Below are 12,660 nucleotides of genomic sequence, written 5' to 3'. Positions count from 1 at the left end.
TCCATGTGTCTCAGATGTTTTTTATTTTCCTCACAGAGGAGGCTGGCAATGGAAGCAGTCATTTTTATTTTTATCCAGTCCACTCTGAGGCCATTTGTGTGCTCCTCTGGTTGCTCCTCTGTCATCAGGCCTGCTCCTCTGTGAAGGAGGTGGCGGGATGGCAGCGATGATGCAGATGTGCTAAAGATAGACATGATAAAAAATAGAATAAACACACTGGAGTTAAATGACAGTGAGAAGAGTTAGGGTGAGGTGATCTTAACTCTGCATGACATTTCGTGTATAGTAAATTCATTCAGGCTGCTGATCATATTAGAAACACTAAATACGGATAAAGGATAAGTTACAGTGAATCTAGGACCAGATTCAGTATCATCTAAAAGAGAGGATGGAAGAACTGTGTGGGAAGTGTCAGTGCTGAAAACTAACTAGTATGATACGATGCGATGTGATTTGATACAATACGATATGATACGATGCAGTATGATGTGATACGATACGATATGACATGATACAATATATTTTATTGTCCCTGTAGGTAAATTCGTCTTGGACTCAGGAGCTGCACAAGTGTTGCTGCCTTACGATAATAGTCCAGAAGAAATGAAGCATACACCATAAAAACATAAAATCACATGCTACACATAACAGTACATCTTCTCTAGTACTGTAGCCTACTTAACTATGGTTTTCAAGTTTTTGTACTTAGCTTGGGTAATTCAATTTTGTACTCTATACTTTACTACACTCACAGTTTCAGTTAGGCTACATTAGTTTGAGATAGTGGTAGGCTACTTTGCAGATCCAGATTAGTAATACAAAATATAACATACAATTCAGTGAACAGTACAAAAATGCAATCAATGCAACTTAGACCTATTGTCCTCGTTCATGGACACTTTTTTGTGCTATTTAGTGGAGGTAAGAGCACAATACACTAATCCTTGTAAAAACAAGATGGCAGCCATCTCGGCCGAGTCAGTCTGCAGCCAATCCTGACACAAAAGTGGACAACGTCCAAAACCTGATCACATTCTATGATTGAAACTTGTTTATTTATGATTAAGATTGTTTGTTTGGCAACAAATTTGACCAATTTTAGCAACAGTAACAAGCTACGACACTGTTAATTAGGAAGTACTCGTTTAAAGACATTGGGACTTTATTATCGTTGATAATGTTTAGGTTTTTATACTTATCAGGTCCTACTAATTACAAATAGCTAGGAGAAATTAAAAATGCATACCAAACAAACATTTGGGTCTCAGGAGGTTAAAGTTAGCTTTAGTTTAAAAAAAAAAAAGGTTGGAGCTACCTTAATTATTCGCTGATTTAATGCACCACCCAGCGAGCATGCCAAGTCAAACACACCTAAGATGCAGTTTCACCAACAGGTGCAGTTCATGTTGTGACTGGTCATCATGCTAAATGCTAAAATATTCATGCAGTGCCTCCACAGAGGAACTATTACCTTCAGTGAGTAGTGTGAGGACTCTCTGCTGTTTGTGACAATCCTGATCAGCTGCTTTTTGAGTTACCGTAAAACTTCAATTAGTAGCCTTGGCTATTATTTGCTTAAATCAATGAACTCAACAGGCTTAGTTTAGGAACAGGTGTCCATATGGGACAGGCCTTTAATTACTTTGACACACAACTGTTGCTCAGCAAAGATGGGAAATATGTTCAAACAAAATTGAATTTGTATGAATATTACTTGTGTAAAAATTAGGCTTTGAATAACATATCCATTATATTATGACACTTGTTTCACAGCACCTGGCATACCAACGCAACACTGCTTTATCTTGTTAAAACAATACTCACAACTTGGATTCTTTGATTCTTTTGATTGGTGGACACTTACAGACTGAATAATACAAATAACTTACTGGGTAATCGAGGAATGGACACATAGTCTGACTTTATAACAGCTGCAGAAGAAGGGAATCACCACCAGAGCTGGGTAAAGGTTACTTTAAAAGTAATCAAAGTACTTTACTGCGTTACTTTTTTAAAAGTAACCAGTTACTTTACTGTGTTACTCCCTGAGTAAAGTAACTCAATTACTTTAGAAGTACTTCCAACGTTACTCCCTGAGAAAAGTAACTCAAGCACTTTTAAAGTACTTTTGAGTATTCTACATTTCCTATTGGGCAATGGACCACAGGGCGCTCAGCCTACATTTTTTGTCTCCAAAATTAAAGTTATGGACCACTTGCCCTTCACTGAGATCCAATTCTCCCATCACAGCCGTCACTTTGACCAGTAGAAACACAGAACGATCTGCTGCCGTAGACAACTGTATGACAACAACACCCCAGCGTTTTTAATATTTCCTCTAGGGATGTTACCACACAGAGTAAAAGGGGGAAATGATGGTGTGAAACAGCAGAGGCACTTTGTCAACCCGCTGAGTTAACCTTACTGTCATTAGCATCAAGCTAGCAAAAAAATGCTACATCCTCGCGGTCGGACATAATGTAATAACATTAACAAATAGCGGCGGGGCTTTTACTCACCACAACTGCAGAGGCTCCCAGCTTCATTTGAAACAAACTGCATTATAGACGGTCCGTTATTTATTAATCTCTCTGTATCTTTATATAGGCTATTTATTTTTTATCCACCCCCATTGTCTTTATAAAGTTAACATATCGCGCCGTCATTTCAAACTCAACACTTCCTGAATTTGTTTCAAATTAAAAGCCCCTTATAACCTCGGCTAGAGAATCCCTCAATTTTCTACATAGGCTTTTATTCTGAAACATTTGTAGGAACTTGGTTGTGGAAGATACAGTAGCTTGAATGTTTACGTACAGTACTTCAAATGTAGCTCCTGCCATCTGCTGACACTTTTAAGTGACTACAACAACATGTCGGCTCGCACATGAACACACACAGTGACTGAAATAATAGTGAAAGTAATAAAAATAGAACAAGAATAACCCGATGACATCACACATGCTGTGAAAGACGACCGGGGATAATTGGTAAGTACCATCGTGTAGTGTGTCATGTCTGTCGGCCAAGTCACGGCACGATTTTATGACTCCACAATCGTGTAATGTGACATAGTGACTTTCAGAATGGGCAGAAAAGTCGTGTAGTGTGTACCAGGCATAATGCAAGTCCTGAGTCTGAAATATGTCTGTCAGCGAGTCCTCCACCTTTTTTTAGACTCCACCGTAGACAACGGCATCATTTCTTCTACCACGTAGCGAGCCACAAGCTCCGTGGCTTCTTTCAGACTGATAGGTTTAACGTTATCTCTGTTATTAGAACCAAAAGACAGTTGTTGCTGTTTCGGAGCTGAAGGACCAGCGTTCTAAAAGTAATGGAAGTAACTGATGTCTTGTAGAAAAATGTACTCAAGTATTTGATTACTCAAACAGCTAACTAACGCGTTAGGTTACTTGTTACTGCAAAAAGTAATCAAAGTACTCTAACGCATTACTTTGTAAAGCGTTATACCCAACTCTGGTCATCACTTGTGTTTTTTTTTGTCATGCTGCTAAACCTGAGGAGTCTTCTCTGGTGCTCTGGTTTCAGTAAAATGAAATCAGCGGTGTTAACGATGTGTAGCATCTCCGTATTGACAAAAGTTAAAACATTTATATTTGTATGTACAATCTAAGGTTATCAACAATCCGGTTTTATACATCCAAAGAATTTCTATAAAAATAACTGCTTGGCAACCAGACCAGGCGTCTAATTGAGACAGGCGTTTATTTGTCCAAATGTGTAGCCACACCAGGCTAGTATAAGGAACTGCGTGTTTAATTGGAACTAGGCCTTAAATTGACGTTTTATGGTTTTCAGTTTTATTCTTCTGTACAGAGCGGTGTGCGTGTGCGCTACATTGCGCGTAAAACTTGAGAAGCTCTGTTTTTGTTTGTGGTTGTATCTGTAGTTACGGCGGAGTTTATATTATTTATACAACTCTCTGTGTTCTGTTGTTTGCTTTGGGGATGTTTTATTCTAGCCTACTGTCGAATCTGTAAGACGCCAGGCTATTTAATTCATGTGACCTAACACGATCAGAAAAAATAGCAAGTCAGTTTAAAAGATCTGAGTGGTGTCTCATAATGGTTCTCAATGGAAACCAATTTAGGAACAAAAAACACACCAAAAGTATCTTCTTTCAGTTAACATGTTTACCTGTATAGCAGTGGTCGACATTTCCGTCCAGCAGAGTTTCTATCTCATCTGAAAAATGCATGTGAAGACTATTAACACATTAAACTAATCACTAAGATCTCTTTATTTGTTAAACTGTGTATAGGACAGTTTCCTACCTTGAGTGTCAACTTCTTGAATGGGTGACAGTCCTGTCCATTAAAGAAAAACATGTCAAGGGACTGAAAGGACAGATTAATCAATTTTTTTTTAATCCAAACTGTGTGTTTGCATTTAGGAACTGACCTGACCAAGGCCGGGACTCATAGGCCTGAGGGATCATCCCTGTTGGACAATAAAAGCTCATTAGTATCTAAATTCATTACATTTAAAATCATGCCAAAAATAATGATGTAGAGTTTATGGACTATTTATGTGTAATTTACCAAAACAATTTACCTTTGGAAAGGATGATCTCTGAGTGTTTCTCACCATCTAGTTTAAAGACAATTAGAAACATACAGCATATAATGCATATTTATAATTTTCATTTCATAAAGAGTTGTACTGAAAGCTAAAATTTGTCTACCTGCCTCAATTTTAAAAAAGGTATAATTCTGAGAAAGGACAGACTCAGTGCTCACAGGGCCCTGACATCTGCTATGACATGTTATTTATTCTTTATTCTGATTTGATTGATTTTATGTGTGTGAATTGATATTAATTGTTTATGTGCATCTACCTTTTTTAATTCAAAATATTTTGAACTGAACTGAATATTACAAAATTTCATGCTGACTGTAAGATGAACACTTGACCACAGGTTGCGTTAATAATATGTCTGCACACACAGTTTGAACTTTATATATGGGAAAGTGTGAAGTAGAGTAGAAAGTTGTATTCAAGCAAAATTCAGAGGACACAAATTCTAATTTACCGTTCAACTGCTGGCCAGTGATGTTGTAACCAATAGTCTGTACCTTGGGCTTTTCTGGAGAAAATAAACATTTTCAGGTCATCTTCAAAAGATCAAACCAACTCAATGTGCATGTGTGCGTGTGTGTGTGTGTGTGTGTGTGTGTGTGTGTGTGTGTGTGTGTGTGTGCACGCATGCGTGTTTCTTACTGCACAGGTGTCCCCTAAAGTAAATTTGTCCGAGCACAGTCGTGACTATAGTCAGCATCACCAAACACAGCAGAGCCAGCCAGATCACCCTGAACATACACTGCCACTCATCTGGAGGACAGAGAGGGATTCAAACAGAGACAGATTTAGGTCACAGAAAAGGCCCGTGCTTGAAACAACTATTGTTTTCTTTATTGATTTATCTGTCAACTATTTCTGTGATTAAACACTACATTTTTTAGTCCATCACAGTTGTCCAAAATTCAAGCTTGCAGATTCTTGAAAACTGTTTGTTTTCCCCAACTCCCAAGCCTTAAAATATTTGATTTACAGACAAAGAAGAGAAGGATCCTCCCATATATGAAGCTGAAACCAGCATAGGTTTGGCATTAAAGCTGTAGTTGGTCATTTTTATTGGGGGGGGGGGGGGGGGGGGGAAGCACCGCAGTAGCAAATTTCCTGAGTTTAGGAAACATTTTAGGTGAGAAATAGGCAATGCAATAACAGAATCTTGATTCATATTTGATCAGCGCTGCCTAGTTTGACAGTTCGACCACAGTTCATGAGCAGTAACTGACATGATTGACAGCTGCATTGAGACTCCTCTGCTCTGATTGGTTGTTTGAGGAGGAACATGATTTCTTGACAGATTATCTGTCATGTACTACTGTCAGAATATAGTGACAGTTTCAGCAAATATAACAAAAAGTTATTTTCATGAAGTTACCAACTGTAGCTTTAAATGATCGTTTCAACACTAAAAAAGTCGTCTCATCATGAGATGTGCAAAGAGCAACACATTGTTATCTAAAAAGAGGAGATACAAAGATAAGGGTGTTTTCACAGTGGCTTCCTCAGTTGCATTTATTTTTGCCCATTCTATCTTTCTGTCCCTCCTTCCAGCCTCTTCCCCACTCCCCCATACCCCTGCGTCTCTACTAAGCTTCACCTGTCTCAGGAACTGACTCTCAGTGACCTTTAAAATGTCAGGTTTGGTATAGTCAGTAGCCACAGACATCTAATTAAGGAAGAGGCATTAAATTGTTGTAACCGCACAAGTCACCACACTCCATTTGTCCACTTGTTAGTTAATTTATGGTTCTATACAAAGGAACAGATAAGTAAAGCTATAACCCAAGCATATTCTACTGAAAGTCAATAAAGCCAAATGATAACCAAATGCATCTCTAAACATAATTAGTGGCAAATTATTGGCAAGTTTTCCACTTTAACACATATGACTTTTATCACTTACTCTCATTAACAGCAATGGAGAATATGAAATATTAAAAATTCGTAGCCAGAACAGATAATAAACCACACAATTGCTAATAGAATTGTTTGGCACTTGCAGATAGCTGCATACACACACAGCAACAACAAGCAACTTCTTAGTCCATATGAGCTGTCTCTTCAACTGCAGTAGAGCTGCAACTAACAATTATCTTTATTGTAATTTCATCAGCCGACTATTTTCTCAATTTATTGATTTGTTGTTTGGTCTGTAAAATGTCAGAAAATGGTAAAAAGTGACAATCAGTGTTTCTCAAAGCCCAAGATGATGTCCTTAACCCTAAGATATTTAGTTTACTGTCATAGAGGAGTAATGAAACCAGAATATATTCACATTTAAGAGGCTAGGCCATCATGAAGACGGACAGAGGCCAGTGAATGTTTAGCAATGTTTTTTTTGGGGGGGGGGGGGGGGGGGGGGGGGGGTTTGCGCAGGGGGGGAAGTGGTAGTGTGTGGCTGCCAGTTACTCATCTAGATAAGGAAATCCATCCACCAGTCTGTAAACTTAAGCCAGGTCAAGGTTTTCATATGTAAGCAGAAGTAAACATCAATGAAAAGATGGAGAAGATGGGCACCAGCTGAACAACAACCTCCATGCCGCATCTGTTTCCAACGGGATATCAGCAAATGTAATTTTCTTAGATTCACTGAAACTTAGCTTAATCCTGGACAGCACCAATGAACCAGGTGACTCCCCTCTATATGCCAACAATATATATCTGATAGAGCAGAGCACTCTGGGAGAGAAAGAGAGGAGGCATCATTACAAATAATAAATATTTTTTGACTGGTGTGATGATGGAAATGTGAGGTGCTGTCCAGTTTCTGCTGTGGATCGCTGCTATACACCTTACGGCCATCTTGTTGAGGTTGGGATGTGTGGACGGTTAAATAATTCCATAAGCAGACACCACCATTATAAAGCAGCAGCCAACAATGTAAGAAGATGCCAAACAAAGACTAAATTACAATGAACAAGTTAAAGAAGCTGATAGGATCACATTTCACTAGACTCGTACTTCGTATAATTCCATTTGACAAATACATGATTGATTGATTAATGGAATCTAGAAGCCTCTTCCATAACATTGTCAGTATATATACCAGCCCCTTTTCCAGTTGCCAGATTGTCAGTGTTGCTTTGTGCCCTGCTTTCCAGCCATCTGAACCCTGAAACTGCAGCCTGAACCCTTAACCTTGTCTGCCTGTAAGCTTTTGCACCTTCATTTTATCAGTAATCCCTGAACAGTTCCTGTCTGCTTTCCTTTGGTGCTTTGCACTGACCCACCTCACATATACTCTTGGTGAGCACAAGAGAGTAGAAAACAAACAGAGGAAATAAATCCATTCAGAGACAGAAATGAGACAAAACTGAAGAAATAATAACAGCGACAAATAGGAGCGGAAAAGAACAGAAAGGGAGAGTATGGAAAAGTTTGGTGGAAAAATGGAAGTGAGATGGATATCCAGCTTTCAGCACACACACTGGAAAATATGACTAGCTTTAAGCTTGGGGGAGTGTTGGAGTGATGAATAGAAAGAGAGCAAGCCAGAATCAATACAGCCTTGGAGATACAGCAGATTAAGATGTACTGTAACTCTCGGATCATACAGTACAGAGAGAGGAAGGGAAACAAAGTCACAGAGCTGAGATTGGACTTGAGAGAAGAAGAATTGAGAGAAATTTGTTCTATTGAAAAAAATGACTCTACTGTGGACTGAGAGAGAAGACGGGTTTGAATGAGATTGAATCAATTTAACCTAAAATGAAAACTGATCGGTCCATTTCTTTCCTCTCCTCTCTCTAGTCTTAGAGTAAAGCCACAATGACCGCATGGGGAACAAAGAGCTCTCTCATCCTGACACCGACCTTTCCGTTTCCATAGCAGCCTTTCCTTTGCTGTTGCAGTCAAAACTGTTTGATTGGCGAGCCAAAGGAGACAACGGCTTTGATTGGCTGACTCCGAGGTGGGCGGGACAGGGAGACAGCAGTAAAATGCCTTTCTCTGTCCTTCATCATCCCTCTCCTTCTCCTCCTCTTCTTCCCCCTCCTCAGGTGGGTGGAGGTGTAAGGAGCTGTGATTACTGCGGCTGTACAAGGTGAGATTCAGGGTCTCTGCATCTCTGAGTTGAAGCTCCACTGACATCTCCAAATGTACTTTTAAAGCTGTGAGTGGACAGACAGATGAATGCATTGATTACAGCCGTGCTAAGTACATTTGCTGAGGAAAACTGTATTATGTACAGTACAGGCCAAAAGTTTGGACACACCTTCCCATTCAATGCGTTTTCTTTATTTTCATGACTATTTACATTGTAAATTCTCACTGAAGGCATCAAAACTATGAATGAACACATGTGGAGTTATGTACTTAACAAAAAAAGGTGAAATAACTGAAAACATGTTTTATATTCTAGTTTCTTCAAAATAGCCACCCTTTGCTCTGATTACTGCTTTGCACACTCTTGGCATTCTCTCCATGAGCTTCAAGAGGTAGTCACCTGAAATGGTTTCCACTTCACAGGTGTGCCTTATCAGGGTTAATTAGTGGAATTTCTTGCTTTATCAATGGGGTTGGGACCATCAGTTGTGTTGTGCAGAAGTCAGGTTAATACACAGCCGACAGCCCTATTGGACAACTGTTAAAATTCATATTATGGCAAGAACCAATCAGCTAACTAAAGAAAAACCAGTGGCCATCATTACTTTAAGAAATGAAGGTCAGTCAGTCCGGAAAATTGCAAAAACTTTAAATGTGTCCCCAAGTGGAGTCGCAAAAACCATCAAGCGCTACAACGAAACTGGCACACATGAGGACCGACCCAGGAAAGGAAGACCAAGAGTCACCTCTGCTTCTGAGGATAAGTTCATCCGAGTCACCAGCCTCAGAAATCGCAAGTTAACAGCAGCTCAGATCAGAGACCAGATGAATGCCACACAGAGTTCTAGCAGCAGACCCATCTCTAAAACAACTGTTAAGAGGAGACTGCGCCAATCAGGCCTTCATGGTCAAATAGCTGCTAGGAAACCACTGCTAAGGAGAGGCAACAAGCAGAAGAGATTTGTTTGGGCCAAGAAACACAAGGAATGGACATTAGACCAGTGGAAATCTGTGCTTTGGTCTGATGAGTCCAAATTTGAGATCTTCGGTTCCAACCGCCGTGTCTTTGTGAGACGCAGAAAAGGTGAACGGATGGATTCCACATGCCTGGTTCCCACTGTAAAGCATGGAGGAGGAGGTGTGATGGTGTGGGGGTGTTTTGCTGGTGACACTGTTGGGGATTTATTCAAAATTGAAGGCACACTGAACCAGCATGGCTACCACAGCATCCTGCAGCGACATGCCATCCCATCCGGTTTGCGTTTAGTTGGACGATCATTTATTTTTCAACAGGACAATGACCCCAAACACACCTCCAGGCTGTGTAAGGGCTATTTGACCAAGAAGGAGAGTGATGGAGTGCTGCGGCAGATGACCTGGCCTCCACAGTCACCGGACCTGAACCCAATCGAGATGGTTTGGGGTGAGCTGGACCGCAGAGTGAAGGCAAAGGGGCCAACAAGTGCTAAACACCTCTGGGAACTCCTTCAAGACTGTTGGAAGACCATTTCAGGTGACTACCTCTTGAAGCTCATGGAGAGAATGCCAAGAGTGTGCAAAGCAGTAATCAGAGCAAAGGGTGGCTATTTTGAAGAAACTAGAATATAAAACATGTTTTCAGTTATTTCACCTTTTTTTGTTAAGTACATAACTCCACATGTGTTCATTCATAGTTTTGATGCCTTCAGTGAGAATCTACAATTTAAATAGTCATGAAAATAAAGAAAACGCATTGAATGAGAAGGTGTGTCCAAACTTTTGGCCTGTACTGTAGTTGAAACTCAAAAAGCTAGTAAGTGCACCCTTGGGCACAGATTATTTATCAATTATCATGATCATGTCAGCAAGTTCACACAGACAATGCTAACATGCTGATGTTAGCAGGTATAATTTTTTCCCATGTGGCAACCTCCGGGAGTGAGAAAGAAGCTAACGCTGAAGTAACAAAAACTGCAGTACCTTAAATGGCCACTTGATGCTGGCTCCAAAAGTAGGTCAATCCTTATAGACCCCCATGTTAAAAAGCCCAACTTACCAACAGAAATAAACATGTTTACAGTCTGGAACAAAAAACAGTTTTGGTTTCTATAGCTTATTTCAACATTCATGACAACCCAGGTGGTTGGGGGGGATTCAGTGCCTTGCTCAGGAGTGCCTCGGTAGTGCCCAGGAGGTGAGCTGGCACCTCTCCAACTGCCAGTCCACGCTACATATTTGGTCTGAACGGGGACTTGAGCCGACAACCCTCCAATTCCCAACAGACTGAGCTACTGCTGCCATACTATACAAAGAATGTACTGTACATAACAGGATAGGACTTAAATCTCTGCTCTCACTTCTTAGTTTCCATACTGACATTTTGTCATGTCCCTGAACGCCAAAGGCACCCTTTAGCATCCTTATGAGACCCACTGGGTTTTCAGCTAACTCCAGTGCAAACCCATGTGCAACAAAACCTGACTTTGGGAGCAAATAACACAGCATTAAGAGAGAGAAAATCTGCATAGGGTGTGAGGGAGGAGAGGTGGAAGGGTCGCAGTAAAAACTTGATCTTTTTTTAACCTAGCCAAGTACTTTTGTTGCCTAAACGATCGCAACTGTTTCACAACAATTACTAGGTGCTACAATATTTTTCACCTGTGTGTCACATAGAGATGCTAAGGGGTGCACTGTGCGTTGATATCAGATGCAGAGGGGCATGATGAAGTGTTGGTATTTGACAACCTAGGCATGAGAACAGTTTGGGGAAATGTTAATGTCTGTATAAAATTCCATAGCAATCCATCCAATAGTTGTCAGGATATTTCAGTCTGGACTAAAGTGGTGGACCAACTGACATCCATAAAGCCACATGGCTAAAAGCAACAAAAGCTTATCTTTAAAAACTGCGTAATACCTGAAGATGAGATGTTGCTTTGTATTTCTGTCATGTCCATATCTGTTTCACACATGAACCAGCTCTTTTCTGGGTCTGCTTCTCCTCTCTTGTAGTCTGACTCAGGATCTGTAGTGTTGTTTTGAAGCTCTTCTGTGCAGGCCTGCTCCCACTTTTCACTTCCTGGAGTCTGCGAAGGGACGCAAATATCCTTTCTCCTACTTTCAGCATCCTCAAGATCATTTCCCCCCTTCTTCACCTGATTCCCTCGCTCACAGGGTCGGTAGGGAAAGCAGAGGAATTTCACTTTTAAGACTGAAAAAGAGAATGAACAACAGAATATTCAGAATGATTTCTTGGTGGGAGCAAGCTAAGAGCTGGGGGTAAAAAACGCAAAGTGCTCTCAAGTCAAGAATCAGAGCAAGATCTCAAAATGGAAACTATTGCCTCCAGTTTCTATCTGACACACAAAGACAGGCAGGAGGGGCTCAGACAGAAAGCAAAACCATTGAAGGCAAACACGTGCCTCAGTACAAAGGCTAAAGCAAGCTGCTCTCAATAAGAGAAACAAGCTTTTCAAGGCAACACAACACGGAAGCATTTTCAAAGCGGCTGTCAGTCACTCAGCATTGCATGGAGCTATATTTGGGACTGATTTATAGCTCAGAAAGAAAGAAAGGTAGGGGTTGCATCAGACCGAATCTACATGAGGAGAAAGAAACAGGACAAAGCGACTCAACAAAATAAAGTTTACTCCTTTTTTAAAGATTGACTGCATTGCAAGGTTTGAACAAAACCTCTAGGAAAACTGAGCCAAAGCAAATACAGATTCCTCTTTAATACTTCTAGTGGTTGCAAAATGATAGTGAAGCGTTTGTTAAAAAAAAAAAAAAAAAAAAAAAACAGAGTGCACATACCTTGACCCAAAGCTGTTTTGGATAAACCCACCTTTATACAATGTGAAGAATTCTGGGAGGCAGATGATAAAGGCAAGGATCACGAGGATGAGGAGTTTTACGAGTGCTGCTCTCGTCATGGTTGCACCATAAGATCACACAGTCATACATTTCTTCATGTGGCTCTTCATGACTTGTGGCTCGTGGTATCTGCTTCCTTTTCTTGAGTTTTAACAAACACATTCAACATCC

General features: G+C 40.3%; 1 protein-coding gene across 2 annotated transcripts; it reads right to left on the bottom strand.

Annotated features, from left to right (window-relative positions):
• Positions 1-4: 4 nt before the first annotated feature.
• LOC117255593 (uncharacterized) lies at positions 5-12,599 on the bottom strand. 2 transcript variants are annotated; one of them, XM_033624676.2, is made up of 10 exons: positions 12,461-12,599; positions 11,534-11,827; positions 8,406-8,702; positions 5,242-5,352; positions 5,054-5,107; positions 4,576-4,611; positions 4,423-4,461; positions 4,296-4,328; positions 4,159-4,206; positions 5-180 (listed from the first exon to the last, which is right to left on the bottom strand). In XM_033624676.2, the coding sequence occupies exons 1-10, from the start codon at positions 12,546-12,548 to the stop codon at positions 125-127; spliced, it is 1,056 nt and encodes a 351-aa protein (XP_033480567.2). In that variant the 5' UTR covers positions 12,549-12,599; the 3' UTR covers positions 5-124. The 2 variants fall into 2 exon arrangements, with proteins under 2 accessions (XP_033480567.2, XP_078020540.1); XM_078164414.1 differs by lacking the exons at positions 5,054-5,107; positions 5,242-5,352.
• Between the last annotated feature and the right edge of the window lie 61 nt (positions 12,600-12,660).

Source organism: Epinephelus lanceolatus, chromosome 3 (assembly GCF_041903045.1).
Source record: "Epinephelus lanceolatus isolate andai-2023 chromosome 3, ASM4190304v1, whole genome shotgun sequence".
Lineage (NCBI taxonomy): Eukaryota > Metazoa > Chordata > Actinopteri > Perciformes > Serranidae > Epinephelus > Epinephelus lanceolatus.
Note: the sequence above shows the minus strand (reverse complement) of the source record. Positions and strands in the feature narration are given on the sequence as shown.